General features: G+C 45.7%; 1 protein-coding gene across 1 annotated transcript in view; it reads left to right on the plus strand.

Moving 5' to 3' along the window:
• The window catches only part of ALK (ALK receptor tyrosine kinase), a 650534-nt gene that overhangs the window by 343159 nt on the left and 287202 nt on the right, over positions 1-20173 (plus strand). The window contains exon 4 of the mRNA XM_073214828.1: positions 10680-10881. Coding sequence (XP_073070929.1) covers positions 10680-10881 — 202 coding nt within the window. The remainder of the gene's footprint in view (positions 1-10679; positions 10882-20173) is intronic.

Below are 20173 nucleotides of genomic sequence, written 5' to 3' on the forward strand. Positions count from 1 at the left end.
ACACCATTGATGACACATCTGTCATTAACTTTCTATTCCATGTGCTTTTACTTGTCACTTCATGATCACAAAACAGCTGCCACATTTTCTGGCATTAGGCCTGTGTTCCAGGCAAGAGAAAGAAGAAAGAAGCAGAGAGGGGAAGTTTTCCCCAAGTTCTCCAGGACATACAGTTACCAGATAAAATACAGAATGTCTAGTGAAATGTGAGTTTCAGACAAACAACAAGTAATGCTTGTATTTTAAGTATGCCCTATGTAATAGTTGAGACATATTTGTACTGCAAAAATTATTCATCATTTATAATGAAATTCACATTTAATTGGCTGTCCTTTATTTTGATTTGCTAACCCAAGTAACCTTATGAGCACAATTCTGCTTAGATTTCATTGGACAGGACTGGGTAACATGGCCACTGCAATCAATAAGGAAGTCTGGTTAAATCAAGTCCTTTTTTTTAACTTCAGTCTCAAAAAAAGAGTTGGTCAGGGAGCTGCGTGAGCCACCTTCCAGTACCTGCTGTAGGTCAGTTCCCCTCTGGCCTTTCTTGTAGATCATAATAAGGAATTTGGATTTTAATCTATGATCAGTGGAAAGCCATTGAAGAGTTTAAAACAAGGGAGTGACTGAATTATATTTAAGAAGATGGTTCTGGCTGCTCTGTGCAGAATGTGTGGGGAGAAGGTAAATGAGAAGTGGAAAGGCCAATTCGAAGGAGCCCTTTCTAGTTCCTTTGGGGACTCAGCTGAGCCATCTTGCCATGTCCAGCCTGCCTCAGGCAGGGCCCTTCACCTTAATGCACATGAGCTTCCTCTTCTGAAAAACAAGGAGCTGGGCAGACACTCTCCTGGTGCTCCATGCAGCCTTCTCAGAGTGGCATGCAGGTGACATGGTGGCCTTCTGTGGCTCTTCACTGCATAGCTTAGTTCTCACGTTTGCCCATCTTTTGTGCTCCTTGTTCAACAATCTGAGAGCCACAGTACGTGGAACATCAGAACTTATTATTATGAGACTGAGATCCTATGAGACCCTTATAAGGAAATGGGTGAGAAAATGCTTTTTAAATTTTTTAATTAAAAAAAAATCAATGAAAGGTACATAAAAAGTAATAAAATCTGATACCTCTTAGCAAAATTTTTAAATTAACATGGAAGAATTTTTATACCCTGACATCTGGGACTTAAAGCAAAAATTGAACAATGTGATTCCAGATCTAAAAACCTACATAGAAAAGGGGAAAACTTGATTTCGAGCTTCTCTCCTTCCAAAATGGATTTTGTTCCACTGAAGGCACTTTGTCCCCAGACTGCTTCCCTTCCCTACCCCACCTGTAGCAGATAATTTTTATCTCCCCTTCCTCCTGCTTCTCATTGAATTAAATCAAATGTTTAGTTTTCATTTGGCTTCTCCTTTCTCCCTCTCGTCAGATCAAGTGCTTTTCTATTTTCCCTGAGGATTACCAAAATGAGCTTTTAGGGGAAAAAAAGGTTTCTCAGCACTTTAGCTTCTGTTTCCTCTATTTATTTGCTCTGCCTTCTATTATCTTTTCTTGCTGACACCCCAGGACACACATGCAGTATGTACAGATTGTTGGCTTTTCCCCTCTTTCCTAAGTGAAGACTGTTGGTTAAAAACAAAAAAAACCTGTGTGTCTCCTCCAAAAGGTTTATTCTTTCTAACAGGGTCAGAGATCTAAAAGGGGGTCTAAATAAACACACACACACACACACACACACTTATACATATATTTACCATACAACACACACAGCATGAATATATTTTACCATTTCTAAGGAACTTTTGCCTCACTTGACTTGAATCTGAGAGGCAATGTACAGAACTCCACCAAACATGCAAATGTACTACTACTTTAGGCTACAGCTGAACTCATAGTGGTGAGATTAATAATGCTGTCAAGAAAAATCAACTCCCTCTACCTCCTTTCCCTTTGTTAATGAACACACTTGGTTTTTCTAATCACTTGATTTCAAAAACCGATACCATTTCTCTGCAAAGTGCTTCCCAATGAAGGTGCAGAAAGGCAAAGAAGTCCTGGCAGTGGAGGGTAGCAAAGCTAATTCCAAATATTTGACATACCAGCAGAGTGAGAAAGTAGAAATGCACAGGGCTGTCCCTGGAGGGGCTGGGTCCTGACACAGCTTGGCTGCCCACTATGGGACCCAGGAATATCCCTTTCCTGGACAGAGTGTCCTCATCTGCAAGGTGAAAAGTTCGGACCAAATGACTCACAAGACTTTGGCCTTTGGAATTCTGGATTCCTTAGTTATCCCACTATTAGGCAAAGCATGCCAGTGAAGACAGTCCACCTAATTCTTCCCCTGAATTTCAAAGTTCTGCACTAAAACCTAATACCTGAGTTGAGGCTCCATAGGGTAGCAGAATTAGAATTCGAAAAATAAACAGTAAGGGAGCTCTTTCAGTGGTCCTAATTTGCTTTGGCTACTTCATAAGACCACATGAACAGAGGAGACCTCAAGTACTGCCCATTTACTGGGGACCACAGTCAGCCCCCTCGAGTGAGTTCCAAAGGAAGATCTGTCTATCTGGGTCCCACCTGCCGCGGCCTTAGTCAGGACCTCAGGGGACAGTCAGGTGGATAGCCTTGAAGCCATCTACGTAGCCTGGTCCTCAGAGCTATGAGACTGCAGAGAAAGGAGATTGATGTCTGGGGCAACTGGGGACCAAGCCATAGGACATTTGAGAAAAAAAATACCATCATAGATATCTATCCTGGATAGACAGATACTAGGTGTTGCCCTGGACAGGGAATCTGAAAATTTTTCTTCTAATCCCAGATCCACCACTAGTTTGCGTGTGAACTTGGGTAAGTACTTACTTTTTTGCTCCTTAATTTTTTCCCCCAGACAGCAAGAGATGAAGCTATGTGACCACCATGCTTCTTTCTAGCTCTGACATGTGAAAGTCAAGTATGGAATGTAGTGTTTTTAAGTTTCCTCAGGTAGAGGGACCAACACACTAACTCCAAGGAGCATTTCCAAAAACATGATCCTGCTCAGGAGCTTAGTTCTTGATAAGAAGACACTTTGAAAGCCAGATAAACAGAAGATTTAAGATTTAAGAGATGATATATAGAGACAGATATGTAGATATTCACCTTCTACTCTACCTTCTTTTTCTCATATTTTTCTCTTTTTTAACTCCTGCAAATGGTCTCCCGAGCAGAAATAGATTAGAGAAGGGTTTCCAAAGCATATTCCATGGTACAAATAACCAGAGTTCTGTGCCTAAAGAATCTGGGAAATTTTCATTTTATTTGCCACTCTTGAAGTGTCACAACTCTTATTGGCATTTGAAGGTTCTAAGAAGTCCTGCAGCTTAAGAGCCTGTTTACTTTTTCTTAACCCAGTAATCTTCAAATTTACTTGATCTCAGAGCTCTATTATAACACCTATTAACACCTGAGGGGCTGATGTTCTGTAGAACATACTTTGAGGGATGGGGATGGCACAGCATCATTCCCCGATGCTGAATCTAGTGGCATGCATCTGTATGAGGCCCGTATGCATCACATTGCACTTTGTCCTTATTCCAGTTAAACTTCCGCTATTCCTTAGGTCCCACCTAATATGAATGGCATCATGATCAATTGAATGAGTCATAGCATATAATAATGATTTAATCGTTTAATTGCAATATGTCCATTTGGTCAGTGGTTCCAGGGTTATGTGTGATTTACTGAATTGGAAATCTGTCCATCCATGCATTTATTGATTCATGTTCTCAGTCAAAGAACACTATTAAGAGGCTTCTGGTTCAGGATGGTAGATGGAGAACACACTTGTCTCCTTCTTTTCTGCAACCCCACTAAAGTGATAATAAAAAATTCAACAGAGGAATAAATTCTGCATAGCAAACAGAACAGGAGAGGGGACCATGAGCACGCAGAGCAGATGCGAGAAACAAAGCCGCCATGGCTGAGAAGATGTGGAAGGGGGCTGAGGGCAGGGGAGAAGCCCATCTGCTGGGAGGCACCCCAACTGGGTACTGATAAAGGATCCTCTGGAAGGCAGGATAAGAGCAGGAAGAAGAATGAGATTTCTCTGTGGTGGTGTTAACCCATATGGTCTCCACCCACTTTGCAACCCAATTTTTCCAGACAAAATTTCCCACAGGGGAGATAAAATGGGAGCACATCTCTAAAAATTCATGTGGACTGAAAGAATTAGGGCTACTAGTGGGACTATTCATGCCCAGAGCAGCACGTCCAACATGCTGGCACTGGGGAGCGGGCACCTGCAAGCGGCCTGCCCCGGGCACTTGCCGCCAGGCCAGTCCTGACATAGGAAACAAGCACCATCTATGGACATAGAGGTTCCTGTGAATGTGCCCGAGCTCTCCCTTTTAAATATAAGGGACTCATCCAGGATCACCCCACATATGAAGCACCTAGTAGTGTGAATATGACATAAAAAAAAATCAACCCCAAAGGAAACAAAGGTAATTTAGATAAGAGGTTAACTTGAAAGATCAATCTCTTTAGAAAGATTCAAAGCTGAAAAGAATGGGGAATGAAAGTATTAGAGAAATAGTAAAACAAATTTATCAGAGATGAAGGAGACATGTGTTTTCTGATTGAAAGAGCTCACCAAATGCTAGGAGGAATATTTATTAAGATCCATACTAGATATATTGTATTGAAACTGCAGCACCTCAGGGTTAAAGAAAGATTCTGAAAGCTTCCAAAGACAAAAAAACAGATTAATTACAAAGAAATTAGCAATACAACCAGCCTCAGACTTCTCCTCTGTCACAGATGCTAAACAACACAGAAACTAGACCTTCAAATTTTTGAAGCAATATTTCTAATCCAGAAACTATAGCCAGAAAAGCCATCAATCCAGTGTGAAGGCAAAATTAAAATATTTCAGGCACTCAAAGATTCACAAAGAAGTTTCCCCCAGAGGGCATTTCCTGAGGATAATGAGACCCAGTGAAAGAAATTCTGGAATAATAGCTGAACTGGAGGCCCAGAAAAGCAATTGGTACACATTGAAACAGGAAGTCAACGTCTTCAAGAAGGGGGAGATTTTTCAAGGAATGTATAGAAGTGTTAGTTATATGGCCAAAAAAGCAGATAGAAAATAAAAGAGAAAAAAGGAAGAAAGAAGGCAGATATAAACTAGGTAAAAGAGAAAAGCAATTAGAAATTTCTGGTAAAACAAACTGCAGAAGAAAATCCTGATTCAAATGTAAGGCAAATTAAAACGTGCCACAATTTCTTAAGTGACAATGTAAGAAAGAGAGGGAGAGACTGGGAATATCCATTTGATCCTGATGCTGTAAACATTCTGGAGTGGGATATATTATTGGACCTGTAGAAGGATTATAACTATAATCTTGTTCACTGCAGTAAAAAAATATATAGTCATCAGTATAAAAGCTCTGTTCATTGATTTTCAATGTTCGGCATCAACTATAAACAAAACACAAGACCTTAATCATTCTCACACAACCTTGACAATGTAAAGGACTAACAGGGCTGACGCGGGAGGTAGATGTACATGGAGGAGGTAAGTGCGGAGAAGGCAGGAAGACCGATAGCCTTAAGTCCAGCCAGGAGCGTCAGGCAGTTCCGCTAAGGCTGATGAACAGGCAATACATTTGCCATGTAAAGTCCAAAAGGTAACTAATAAAAATAAAAAGGGATTAAAAAAATCAAGAATTAGAAGGGGAACCAGGTCATTTTTCTTACTGTATCAACAACACAGGAGTCTACAGTTGTTGAACCAACAAATTACTTTATGACCACGATAATATTTAGAATCATGAAGGCAGCCAACAAAAGACATTAGAGACTCTCAAAAGTGTTTCTGTGACTTGGTGAGAGGAGCATGATTTGGGGGTAGCTTTTTAAAAAATATTATTATGGGCTATTCTGAAGTATTTGACCCCTTGCCATGTGTATATATATATATATGTTACGTTTATTTTTAAAGTCATTGAATACCTGTCATGTGGCAAGCATGGTGTTAAATATCAGACATTTAGAGGTGGTGCAAGCCTTCTAGCAGAAGCATCTACAGAAACACATGATGCTGGGGCAGGAGCCCTTCCCAGGGCTATATGTGTATAAACTAGAAAAGAAGCAGCACGCAAGGAATCACAGTTCAAAGCGTATTTGGCCAACGGATTGAAACTGTTGGTATAGATCCCTCAGAGAGGCAAATTAGGAGAAATCTTTAGGACTTGGGGGCTTGGAGACTTGACATGGTTCCTTTAGTCTGACAGTATTCTAGGCAGGCAGATAGAATTACTGACAGAGTAGAGCTGTTAAGGTCCTTAGAGAGACTCTCTCCAGCCCTTTCATTTTACAAACAAAGCAAGCTTGGTAGTGGCAGAGCCAGGGCTCGAATTCAGTCCTTCAGATTCCAAATTTAGTGGCAGATGAAAGGAGCCCTAAACTAAGACACCCCCTGAAGCAGGAAATCAACATTTATCACATATCTACTAAGGGCCAGGCACTGTCCCAGCCACTTTATGCATATTACTTAATTAAATCTCCACAATAGCCTTATGAGGTAGGCTATGCACATAGTAAATCTGATCAAACCAAGGTTTAAAGAGTTTAAAATTACTTGTTTCAAGCCTACAACTGGATAGAGACAGAGCCAGGATATAAAAGAGACTCTCTGACCTCAAGGTCCGTGCCCCTTGGTTTCTGGCCCATAATTTTAGCCTTGCTGGCTGACAGGAGAGCAGCACATCCCTGTATTGGTGTCTCAAGGTAAAAATAATAACCATTTCATATTTAATCATTGAATGTATCAACACGATCCAATAATAAGGAAAACATGATCCTGGCACCATATAAGGCAGGGCTCTTTGATCTGCTTCTCCACTGCCCCGTGGCCCACACTGGGGGAAGGTCTGTGAGCTGCCAGGCCGTCCTTCTTAATTAGAAGGGACCCCGGGAGCCTTCACACAGCCCCAAGCTTTTCTGAGCAAAATAAACAGGAAACAGAAAAGAGGGAGAAGAGAGATAAATTCTCCCTGACTTTAAAAGATTTATACTGACAATATCCCAAGGAGCTTATGAAATGTATTTTTTCCTTTATTTATTTTTTATTTTTTTGGTAAAGGAAAGCTGCTGATGAAGAGATAGCTCTCAACTGTAGAGTTTCATTGAGAGTGAAAATACTTTAAGCTCAGTCTCTTATTGACAGTCCCGTTGCACAGAATAGAATTCATATAAACATCATCTCCCATATTAGAAATGGGAAAATAATCCATCATCCAGTCACCTTTGAAAGAGTCCCATTATTGAGGTACTGAATTACAAGGACAGAATTTACGTGTGTTTCCATACCCAGGAAGGAGGCATGGTGCTGCTGGAAGGCACCCTGAGCCCGCACCTGCAGCTTGATTTTCTCCTGCGGGACCTGGATTTCCCAGGGATGTGTGCTTGTGTGTGTGAGTGTATTACACACACATGCATGTAAATCTTTCTGAGAAGAAGGGGAGCACTGCCTTTATTTTGCCCACATTCTTTCCTTTTGTAGCTAAAAAAACTGGTTTAAATCCAACTTAAGAACATCAGAATACCGTCTCAGACCAGGGCACAGTTGTTGCTCCCTTATGGGTGACATATGTGACATTCTCATAACCCCAGATCACACCCCTGAGGTGTCTGGAGCAAGACTCTGCCCCCAAGAAATGCTTCCAGGACTCTCACCTGCTCCAGACACACACTGATCTAGTATTGGAGACCCCAGTCAATCTCAGAGTCTGCCCCCAATGTGGCACCTTTGCTTGCAACAGTAACATACTAAACCCATCACATTTCCATTGAGTTGCATCCTTGCCTAGTGCAGACTGGTGCTGTCTGATAGGTTGGGTCACTGTTGATTCCACTTCCCCCAACCATACCAGATTAATCTTCCTGAAACACCATTCTGATGATGTCACTCTCCTGCTCAAAAAGCTTTTCCGGTTTCCTGTTGCCCACAAAATTAAGTGGAGCATTTCAGCCAGGAATTAAATGTTCTCTATCATTTCATCCTGCCCCCACCACCCCAGCCTCATTTCCCAGCCTTCTCTTCATGAACCCCACTCTGCAGCCAAGTGCCACTACACACTCTCTACCTTTAAGCATTTTCCCCTTTTCTCAACTCCTGCCCAGCCGGTTCAGCCAATACCTTTGTTTTTCTCTCCCTTTAAGACCTAGCTCAAAGGTCATCTTCTTTATGAATCTCCCCAACTGAACCTAATGTCTCCTGAAGCCTCCCAAAGTGCTGACCTGTATGTGTCTTATGATTTTATAACCTCTACTTTTGATTATAGTTATTTCATAACTCATCACCCCTACTGGACCTGGAGTTCCTTGAAGGCCAGAACTGGTTTATGTCTGTGTCCCCATGGCAGAGCCTATGCTTGGGTGGTGGGTCAAAGTAGACATCCAATAAATGAAATCTGAGGGCAGCGAGGAGTAAGGAAGCCAGCGAACAAATGGATTTGGTCCATTACCCAAGTGCCTGTCTCTTTCTCCCTTCCCATTCCCCTGAGTTTCTGAACTACAGAACTTGGCCCCAAGGCGCCTGATCATATTTTGAGATAAAGGATACAATGGGATAATGAGAAAGATACTAGGGAAAGAGCAGTGATGAGGAGTCCACAGAACTGGTGGAGTCTGGTGTGGACTTCCAGATTAAGAGTTCAGACAAGTCGTTTCCCCATTCTGACCCCCAGTCTCCTTCTCTAGAAAAGTGAGGACATTATATGAGATGATCTTTAAGTCCTTTCCAATTCTGTCTTTGATTCTAAACCCTTTCTTTTACTTCTGTGCCCATGACAAGAATGTCTTCCCCATTGTTAAACAGGATAATAATATAGATTATTTACTGAGGGTGGTAGAGCACTTTTCAAAGCCCCGATGCCACTCTGAAACTTCCCAACAATTATAGAGGATTCAGCTTCCATATGGACCCCATGACCCTGTTCCAGCTGAGAAACACTGTTGTGCTGACCTCATCCTGATTTTAATCAGAAGCCACATTTATCTACCTCCAGAACATTACATATCTCCAATTCCTGATGCAACATCTTCTCCTTGGAAAACACTTGCCTTCTGGAAGGAATTTCTTCTTTCATCTGCATCATTCTCTATTGCAGGCTGCTACTGTATTTCCCTACTTGGTAAATTGGGTTATCTGCCCAAGGAGACTTAATTCGAAATGCTGGGGGTGGTTTGAGAAGTCTGAGCACTCATTAGCTAGGTCCCACTGGAGGACTCAGGGATCTTGTCAGGATAGGCTTCCACTGCAAAAGAAGCAGCATCTGATGGTCCAAAACGTCAGTGCAGAAGTGTGGCAAGTAAAATTGATGCATCCAAAGGAATGCCTGGAACAATATAATGGTGCTGTGCTTTTATGCTGACAGTAATCCCCATGAATATAGGTTTCTTGTAGGGCACTTGGTCTGAGCTACTGGAATTAGGGTTGGCTTGTCCCAGAGGAAAATTACCACCAGCATGGCACCAGGGGGACTTGTAAGGCTTTCTTTGTGGAGATCAGTTGCAAATTCACTTGATTCTTAGACTTAAGAGCTAAAAGCACCCTTAAGAGATTATTGAGTTCAGCCAACCCTTCTCACCCCATTTTATAAATGAGGAAACTGAAACCTGAGAAAGTTCATCCTTTGCCCAGGATCACTCAGCTAGTAAATGAAGGAGCAGGAGCCATGAGCTGAACTGCCACATAATAAGTGACCCAACTGCTGCCTCTCCAAGCCACCTGCCTCTCAAGAAAAATCTTGAACTGGTCATAACGATCTGAGAGCCTAGAGCCATCCCATGCATTCCTGGGAAGCTCTGAATTGTCCAACAGATGTAAATTGTGTCCAGAGTAGGTTTGAATGTGATGTGGAGAACTCAAATTAGCTGTGATTTAAACTGTGACCTGTAGGGTGGCCTGGGATGCCCTGGAGTGCCCTGGTTTGTGGGGGTGTGGAGCTACCCTATATGGATGTTTCCAAGGTGGCACTGATGTTCTGGCTCTACTCTTGGCACAGTTACTGAGGGGGTGACTCTGTTCAGGCTGTCCCCCTAGACCAGGGAGTAAATCTCTTAAGAATGTCTTGGCACTTGGGTTTCTGATTCTGGCCGCTCTTTGGGGACTAGGTGCTACCCTATTCTTCTCCTATTTCCTGTGAGACATTGTCAGTTATGCCTACTGGCTGGCAAAGAATCTGTGAGTTATTACCTATAACAAGACAGTCAAAGTCAAAGAACTCATCATTTTTTACGGTGCTTCCTCTCTACCTAAAACTAAGTAGAGTGCTCTCCATGCTAACCTCACATAATCCTCACAACCACCCTTTGAAGTAAATGTTTTCATTCCCATTTTACAGATGAAGAATCTGAGACTCAATAATATAGTGCTGGTAATGGGGGAGCTAAGGTGAGAAAGTGGATCTGCCTGATTATAAAGCCCAAGTCCCTGGTCGCCATCCTCTTGCCTCAGGCTTTACTCTCCGCAGGAACAGTCCAAGAGCGGGGGAGGAGGGCTGGGTGTGCGCCAAGGTGAGAAAGGCCTCCAGCACCACGGGCTTGGGTGCTGTTGGTCTCCAAATCCTGCACGGAGATGATGCAGGTTCTCCTGACTGAACACACCTACAGAGTCACTTTCCCTGTTTCTTGGCAGGCTCCTTCCTCCTGCTCAATACCTCGGCAAACTCCAAGCACACCATCCTGAGCCCGTGGATGAGGAGCGGCAGTGAGCACTGCAGGCTGGCCGTCTCGGTGCACAGGCACCTGCAGCCCTCTGGGAGGTACGTTGCCCAGCTGCTGCCCCACAACGAGGCTGGACGGGAGATCCTCCTGGTACCCACTCCTGGAAAGCATGGGTAAGTCCCTCACCATAGTCAAAATCATACAGAAAAGGCAATTTTGCTTTTGGCTACAAATTTCCGGGGTGACATCTACTTAAAACTCACAATCATCCTCCAATGGGTAGGGTACAGATTGAGCCATTACTGCTAACATTCCCTGGGTAGTGTCTTGGGCACTGATCTGTGGGGCCTTCTGGCCGCCTGGGCTGGTAGGCCTTCCAGAGGCCAGGGGCCATCTGGCAGAGTGGGCATTTAACGAGTGGGTGTTAAAGATACTCATTTCCCAAAATCCAGACGGAGCCAAGAAGAAAACAGCCAAGGGGAGTGTGAAAAAGGCCAAAATGAAAGTAATCTAATATGCTGGCAACTGCAGAATTTTGGTGCAAAAGGAGAGAAAAAACTATTGTGGTCACCTGAGCAGGCCCTACAGGAGTGGGGGACCCCAGAGCAGGATCCGTCAGGGATGCCACATGGTATCAGTTCACTAGAGATTAGAACAAATGTTCCAGAATACTCTAAGGCTTACACAGCAGTGAAGTCACACCCAACAGCCATGACAGTGAACTCTTCTCCACTTCCAGGAGATATTCACCTGGTCACTCAGTGACCCATAAGGCCTCTAGTGGTGACACTGGAAAGCAGACTTGAACCAGGGCATCTTTGTGCCTGCCTTTTTTTTTGTTCCATAAGTATGAATACTGTCCTAAGACCCCAGTTTTGAGGGACCCCAGAGCTGATCGCTTTGTACTCAACAAGGATTAGACATCCTTCTTTGTCATATGGTTGCAAGAGAAAGACTTCCAATCTGTAGCTAAGCCTAGACTTAGCCACCATTTAAGAAAATTCCTTTCAGGGGGTCCCATCTGAAGATGATGGACGCCATGCTCCACCTCCATAGTGTGCTAGCTCAGGCTGGGAGATCTGCCTACTGCTTTTCCAATAAAGCATATGGCCTCCTTAGTAATCTCTTGGAAGTCTCCACACTACTCCCCTGCTACTGACCCAGGTATATTTATCTGTGCTTCAAAGAACTACAAGCTGCTCTAATCCCAGCAGGAATGAAATCTTGGCTTCCAGAAGGATGCTTTCCCCCCAACCAAACCTCATATCCATCATCTTGCCTCTGATATGCCTCGTTCAGCTGTTTAGGAGGGGCCCAGCCACCAAGTGCCTCTTGCTCTGTTCACAAGAAATCAGGAATATTGGGTGTCTGACTGCCCACCCCTGTGGATGAGCTGTCCTCTGGGTCCAAGCCTCCCTCCAGCATGACCTCCCTTTCTTGTGTAGAGGCCAGGTGGGAAGGCCTCCCATCTGTAGGTGAGGCTGGACGTGGCTTTGGCTGCAGTGCCATCGTATCGTATAAGCATTTGTCCAGCCTCGTGAGCTGTTCTGATTTCTGCACTCAACACTTGACCTGGCAGAGATTGGAGAGTGCTGCTGGAGGCTGCTGGGACTTCCAGCAGTCAAGCTATTGAGGCACTCACTGCAGGTGGGGCTCATTGCTGTCACAGGGGAAGTGGAGTTCAGTGTGTCCCTGAAATGCAGTCTGAGAACATGCAAGCATGTGAGAGGAAGAATGCTGGAGAGACTTCAGCACTTCCTGAGTAGCAGGGCCTGGGCCCCTGTATAGAACAGTTAGGAACAAACAGGGACTCTGTGGCATCTTACTACACTGATGGACAGTGACTGCAATAAGGTATGGGAGGGGGGACTTGATAATAAGGGTGAATGTAATAACCACATTGTTTTTCTTGTGAAATCTTCATTAGAGTGTATATCAATGATACCTTAATAAAAAAAAGTGAAAGAAAAAAAAAAAGAACAGTCAGGAAGACAACAACTCAGTACAGCTAGCCACAGGGCTTGCAAAGAGTTTGTCCCTCTTTATCTTCCTATGAGTTCTCATGAGAAACTAGGCAGAGAGGGGAATTGGGAAGTGATATGGCCCAAACTGGACTCCAGATCTCCCCTTCCCTAGTCTTGCTCTTTCCAGGAAACCCATATCCTCTCTGCAGAACTCAGGGGGAAAGGGTAGGGTCAGGAAAGAGGAAATGGGAGGTGAAGGAACTTTGCAAAAAGAGATGATCTAGAGTCTTTGGTGCTTTAAGACAGGTGAGCCCAGGGGCAGATGATGACAGTCTTCCCTCCACAGGAGATGAGAAACAAGCGGACTCAGGCCACATGGCTTACGTAGACTGTGAACTCCCCCTAAGGCAGCCATGGCCTCCAGCCTCAGGCCAACCCCCTGGCCAATGCATTTCCTTTCCAAGGCGACTCTTCCATAGCCAGAGTTGGTCTCCCCACTGGAGAGTGGGAGCTGAGGCAGGGGAGGAGAGCAGGAGTCCTGGGGCAAGCACACTGACTTGGTGGCTTTGCCTACCGCTGCCCCGACATCCACGGGGCCTTGGCCTCAGGCCACCTCCCTGCTTCTCTGTGCAGAGATATTCTCCCCAAGCCCTGGCAGAGCACCTTGGAGTTTAGTGATGAGCAGGAGTGATTCCAAATAACAACTAAAGAGGCCCGAGCCAGCTGCCCCACTCCAACAAGATCAGTGTGGTGAGGGTGGGCAGTGGCAGCTGGAGGGCCAATCCGCAGACTGCCCTGCTGCATGAGGAGCTCTCCTCCCTGGACACCTTGGCGAGCTGGGGGACACAGGCACTTGTCCAGCATTTGAAAGAGCTGGGCATTTGTGTAGAGTTGTATTGGGGTTACTCAGCCTCAGCACTATTCAAATCTGGGGCTCAATAATTCTTTTTGTGGGTTCTGTCCTGTGCATGGTCCCCAGCTTCCCAGGCCTCTACCTACTAGGTGCGAGCAGCACCTCCCCTGGTTGTGACAAAAAGTCTCCAGACATTGCCAGATGTCCACTGGGGGACAAAAATCACCCCTGTTGAGGACCATTGAAATAAATAGCACATTTTAGAGCTGGCAGAAAGCCTGGAATTTACCTGGTTCGACCTTGTCAGTTCACAGGTGTGGGAACTGAGGCCCAGGAGGGGGAGGGGCCTTGGTCACATGGTGGGTGTCAGTGTATGTGTATGTGTCAACCACTGTACTAGTTCCTGGGTTACAAAGATATATAGGCCCAGCCCCTCCTGTTGAGTAATAACTAATGCAAACACTTACTAAGCATTTCCTAGATGTGCTAGCCAGTCACTGCTGTGCACTTTACATGAATTTTATTAGTTAATACTCAACAATACAATGAAGCATTCCCTTCATTATTATTTTCCATTTTGCACAAGAGGAAATTCAGTGAGGTAAATGAAATAACCTGCCCAAGGTCACCAACTAGACAGTATGGAGTGGGTCTGAACCTAACCAGCCTGACTTCAGATTATTTTTTATCCCCTGTTGGAAGAGCTCAATTAAGCCACAGTTGTGCAACATAAAAATGGTTATGTATGCTGTGAATAAAAGCCCTAATGCAAGTCCTAGTTCACAATTCAATTGCTGGTTCCATGAACTGTTCTTTATTGGGTACTTTCAATTTGTTAGGACCATAGAGGTACCAGAGGTACAATAGGCCAGCCTTTGATGGTCCATGAAAGCATTGCCTTTCATGAGCTGTGATTGCAGGAAACCTCATCCCATCCCAAATCTCAGTTTCCCCATCTGTAATGAGGGGCAGTTGAGGCCCTGCTCTGTGGTGCTGTGGGGTCAGTGCAATAAGGGAAGTGAAGGGTTTTAAACACTCTAATCAGGATGCAAATGAAAGAAGCCATTATTTAACACCCCAATTTGCTCTGCTCAGAATCTGGGATCTCAAAGGATTGAGACGCATCTGCTCTGACTATGGCGGCAGTGCCAGTCTCACGAATCCTTTGCTTCTGAGCTCCTCCACAGTTTGCCTCTCTGGAGGCTCGTGCCCCTTAAGGTCAGAGATGACCTCACCAGCACAGTGCTCACTGTAGCAAGGGGGACTCAGTGAAATCCTTGTACTGACGACAATGGTGATTACAAATGGGGCTGACTTCCTCTCAGAACAGAACATGGTGATTTGGGGACCACTATTTGGAAAACAACATTCAGCATTTGTAGTAACAAGGAAGAAAGTTGTCATAACAAAGTAGGCTCGGGAGAGCCTGACTCATAGGAGTGGGCTGAGGAATGACAAGTCTGGGGCCACCAAGTCCCCCAGAAACCGCCAAGTCGTGAGCACACAGTGTAGCTCTGGGGAGCAGCAGCCTGCTGGGAGAGACCGGAGGCAGCGGAAAGCAGTCAGGAATCCCAGCAGCTGCCCCTTCCGAGTCCCTGGAAAGCAGCAGCATGCATGAGGTCTGATGAATCACCGAGCATGAGTGCCCACATCTGCCAAGGCAGCCTGGGTTTGGCCCGAGTCTCCTAAGGACAGATGACAATGAGTGCCCAGTCCGGCTCATCTGCAGGGACAGAATGGCCACAGAAGCAAGGAAGCACAGAAACGGGCTGTCAAACAGCCCAGCCCTGCGGGCTGCAGAATCCAGCAGTCAAAGGACATTGTCACTATAAATGAGAGACCACAAAGTTCCCATGAATTGAATGAATCTGATAATACCTATTTAATATGGTGAACTGGAAAATGGCTCACACTTATTAAGTGCCCAACTGTGGTAGGTTCTTAATAAATGCTAGAACCTTTGCAGTTCATACATTCACTTAATGACCATGGATCGAGCTTCCCCTACATAATAGGTGCTAGAAACACACAGCCAAAGACAGCACGGGCACAGCTTTCAGGGAGCATCCAGGCCTGTAAGGAAGACATGAGTGTAATAGCGACAGCACATGCTTGTGCAGGTGTTTATAAATTGGGGCCCAGAGATACTAGGAGGCGAGCTAAGATCACCAGCTGGCCAAGCCAGCACAGGCAGCCTAGCTCCTGCTTCTGCCTCCTGTGCTGGCTTCCTTTCTGCTGAAAGCTGTTTTAGAAAGAGCAATCCAGCAGTGATGGGCAGTGTGAAATTGGCACCTCCTGGACTCAGGAATATAAGCTCAAGGACTGGTGGTGTCTCAGGCTATGGGAGCAACTCTCCAGGGCTCCTCCCTGGATACCCTTCACAAGGCTCCTTTCCTCTCCCAGTGTGTAGCCTTCTCCTGCAGCCTGTGTATCTGGGGACTGTATTAGGTGTGACCGGAACTGCACAGTGTGTGGAGAGAAGAATTGGGCCCTGAGAGGATGGAAGTTGCCAATCATTTGAATTACTAATACAGGAAAAGATGTTTTAAACCTAAAGGATTTGGTGATACTCGGGCTTCAGCCAACATAACCCGTCAGGGCCATTTAACAGTGCAAAAAGGATGGCAGAGAATAAGATTCTTCTCAGCATAAAGCTTCACCTTTCTGCAGGACCTTAACCCCTACACAGAGGAGAATTGAGTTCCATCTCACCCATTGATTTCCTGGTGGGGAAGCCAAGGGCTAGAGGCACGATGTGACGTGATGAAGGTCAAATGTCATGCTCCTGGCAAGGCCAGGACTCATGCCCCTGTCAGCACTCCAGAGCCCAGCCCTCCTGAGCTCCCATCTGTCTGTCACCCGGCTGAACAGCTGCATCAAGAAATCCTCAAATTCACTGCTCTTCCATTAAAATCTGCAGCCACCCTCCCGAAGTGAAAAAAAATCTGTCCATGCTGGGTACCCACACAGCTTCCACATTTATTTAAAACAGTCAGTTCTGACCAAAGATCGGAGCTTTAAAACTAGTAACAATCCTAATAGGAGGCCTGCCAAAGGCATTTAACCCAAAGTGAGCCTGATGTGTGGGTGTCTGAAGGCGCCGTGTCAGGCCTGGTTCCACCGCCCATTTGCATCTCTTCCCAGCCTCAGCTTCTTACCTTCTAAAGTGGAGATTCTGGCTGCACTCTTCCTCCTTCCTCCATCCTACACACCAGTGACTCCACTTCAGGTTTCCACTCAAGACTGGAGAACAGGAAATCATTTTCCCCACCCCAGACTCCTGCTCTTTGCCCCCCACCCCCACCCCCCAGTCTGGCCACCAGAGACCTTCCACCACTCATGTAAATAGACTGATGGTCTCAGAAGGAGGCGGGGAAGCTAGGAGCAGGGTAGAGCAACGTGGAGAGATGCCACAAGGGACTTGCTTCTGGAAAGATGCCTGGGTGCCTTTGCTGACCTGGGCTGGGTTTAACTTCAGCCAGCCCAGGGCCATGTGGCAAGTCTGGCCTGCGTGGGGAAATCAGAGGCCTGTGGAATTCAGCCTCTCCCAACAGCCAAAGTTCTCGAATCCTGCCTGCCTGATAAACAGGATTGGAAAGAGAAAAGGTGATTATTTATTGAAATTGATGCCCCGAGTGGCAGTGTCACAATGATTTAATTTCAGGCCCAGCGTTTTCTCACTTTCAAAGTCATTCATAGTGTCTGCTTCTCTCTTTTTCCCATTGGTCTGAATAACACACTGATAAATACACAGTAAGGGCTTTAATGTCTAGGTGATTTACACTAAAAGGAGAGAGCCATTCAAAAGCTTTAAATATAAATGTAAAAGCCTTAAAACTCACACCAAGGCTTGTCAGGGGCATAGTCCCCGGGCACCTGGTCACCGAGACAGTTGCACAGCATGAGTTCTCTGAGCAGAACGCGGGCTCGGGACTTGGGTCCTGAGTGTGCTTGGAGGTAGCTCCTACACGCAGCACGAGCTTAGGCAAGTCCCTGAATCTCCGTGAGCCTCAGCTTCCCATTTGTAAAATGGTAATAATTGGCCCATGTCACAGAGCTGTTGTGAGGATGAAATGAGCTCGCAGAGCAAGTGCTAATAGCCCTGCGCTCCTCTCACCGCACCCCCACGGCCGCTGCCACTTTCAGGGGTCCCGGGCCCTGCAGAATGCTCAGGGTTGTGGGGATCTGTGTGAGGACAGCCAGGGACAGCAATTTCACTCCCCTCCCCCTCAGAGAGACCACCTGTGCTCCCTAAGCTGGACCCCAAAGTACCAGTCCCACTGGCTGGGTCTGGATTTACCACATTTTCTACTCCTGTGAGTAGTAATATTGAAGCAACTGCTAAAATGCTAGTCTCCTCTGGAGCACCTGGACTTTAAGGTCTCTGGACCCAGAAGGTCTTGAGCTTTCAGATACTAATCAGCACCACACATTTAATAAAATTCATACTTAGGATAAGTCCTGTCCTAAGTGCTTCTGATGTTACTAGTTTTGGGAAGGGCCATGAGCTTAAGTATTTTTAGAAAATGGCACAGGGATTCTGGTGTGCATCAGAAATTAAGAATCACAGCTAACACCTCAGCTTGTGTGGGCTGATCACATGAACTGGTAGCTTTCTGTCACCATTCGCTAAACAGTAAAGAGAGAAGTCAAACAGAAAGCTAGGAGAGGTGAGATGGACTTGTGTGCAGGGTGCAGTCATGATTCTTCCCTTCGTGGGTGGTCATGCTCGTGACAAGGCTCTCCAACGCTGGCCTAGTTCTGCCTGTGCGGCCCCCCACCCCCCAGCGAGCTGGGGGTACCCACAGCCAGGTATGGGGCTGGTCTCCACCAGTGGGTCTGCTCAGGGCATGCATGTTATTCTCTCTCCAAAAGGACTGTGGCTTTTAGGGTCACCGGGGACTGAGAAGAATACAGAGTGTACTAGAGAGAGCCAGGCCTTTCAGAGTCAGAGGGAGTGCCCATCCATCCATCTGCCACCCACCAACCACCATCCATCCTTGCTCTTCAGAATGTCTGTGTTGACTCTTATCTAGGTATCAGGTTAACAGCAGAGTCATGGCACTCCTTTTTGTTCTCAGGAGGTAGACACTCTGCTGTTAATATTCATGGTGACTATCTCTATAGTGTGTGTTCAGGTTACCGGGTGCATCTACGTCCATCAACACATCTCATCTTCTCTGCAATCTGTGTCATATATATTACTGTCCTCCTTTTTACAGGTGAGCAAACTGAATCTCAGAGAGGGTCAATGATTTTCCCATAGTCCTGGGTAACATATAGGGGAACACAGATCTCTTAGATCTTTCTTTTGCTCACATTTCTCCAAGGAGGCCTTGCAGTTGAACCCTGCTGTCATGCCTGGCTCCAAGGAAACTGAGATCTGTTCTCAACCAGTCAGGAAAGGTTTTTCCCAAGAAGACTCATCTGATATTTTGTTATCTAATTGCGAGCCACAAACCTTGAAGGTAGAGACCTCAGCATGCACATCTTCTTATCCCTCACAGTGCCTGGCAGAATGCCTAGCACATAGTAGGTATTCTGTGTTAGGTAAGGGGGGCACCCGATCGATTTATGGTAGTTCTGCAGTGCAACTATTCTGAATCCCAGGTTCTGGGTCTAAGAGTTAAAGCCCAGTCCAAGATCACACAAGAGTGTTTAATCAATGAAAAGTATTTTCTTCCCACCCTCTGCCCACACCCAGGGACAGAGGTATAATCCTTCCCAGGGTGCAGGAATGAGCTGTTGGAGTGCATCTCAACTGTGAAGGTTGCCACTAAGTACAAAGGACAATTCCTTTCCTGGCAGGTACAACTTTTACTATTGTTTTCACTGATGGGCATCAAGAAAAATAAATGAAAAGACTATCAGCTTCTGCCAGTTTTGACCTTCGAGATTTGGCAACCCAAGGCTTGTAGTGGGGTTCTTTTGAGCTGCTTGCTTTTGCTTTCCCAGTCTGCCCCGGATATTTGAATGGCCGAACACAATGAAGATGAGAGGATTGTGAATACCTATAACCCCTTGGCTTGTCAGAAGACCTTGGTAAATCCCATAATGATAAATAGATGTCGTGTACAAAGAAAAGTCAAAATGCATAGAAACTATCACTTCTGACCTCAGAAGTGTTTATTGAACCTCACCATTTCCCAGCAGAAAGGGAGGTATTAAATAGGCAACAGACCACTGGTGTCAAGGAATTCACTCATTCATTCCATCAGGTATTCTGCCAATAAATGTTTATGTGTCTTCCTCTGTCCCAGGCAGAGTAAGTGATTGTATTCTGATGGTTCATCCTGCCTTCCAGGGACTCACAGTGAGATTCGGTGTTAGATGACTAGGGACAGTTGTGATGCTTTGGGGAAAGGGCTGTACTGGGTGTGTGAACTAGTCACAGGTGGGGGTGGGGAGTGCTGAGGAACATATGTCCAAGGGAGCTGGTGACGGGCAGGCAGGCTGGTCTGAAGGGGGAAGGGGAGTGGTCAGGTGGACACAGTGCAGAGGCATCCCATGCCGAGAGGGAACATGTGCCACGGCCTGGCAGCTTGAGAAGGGAGATGGTGTGCTGGGCCCCATGAGCCCTGAGCTACCCTGCCCCTACCAGCCTCAGAGTGCTCACACTTCTGTATATATGTGCTACTGGCTTGAGTG

Source organism: Manis javanica, chromosome 1, assembly GCF_040802235.1.
Source record: "Manis javanica isolate MJ-LG chromosome 1, MJ_LKY, whole genome shotgun sequence".
Taxonomy (NCBI): Eukaryota; Metazoa; Chordata; class Mammalia; order Pholidota; family Manidae; genus Manis; species Manis javanica.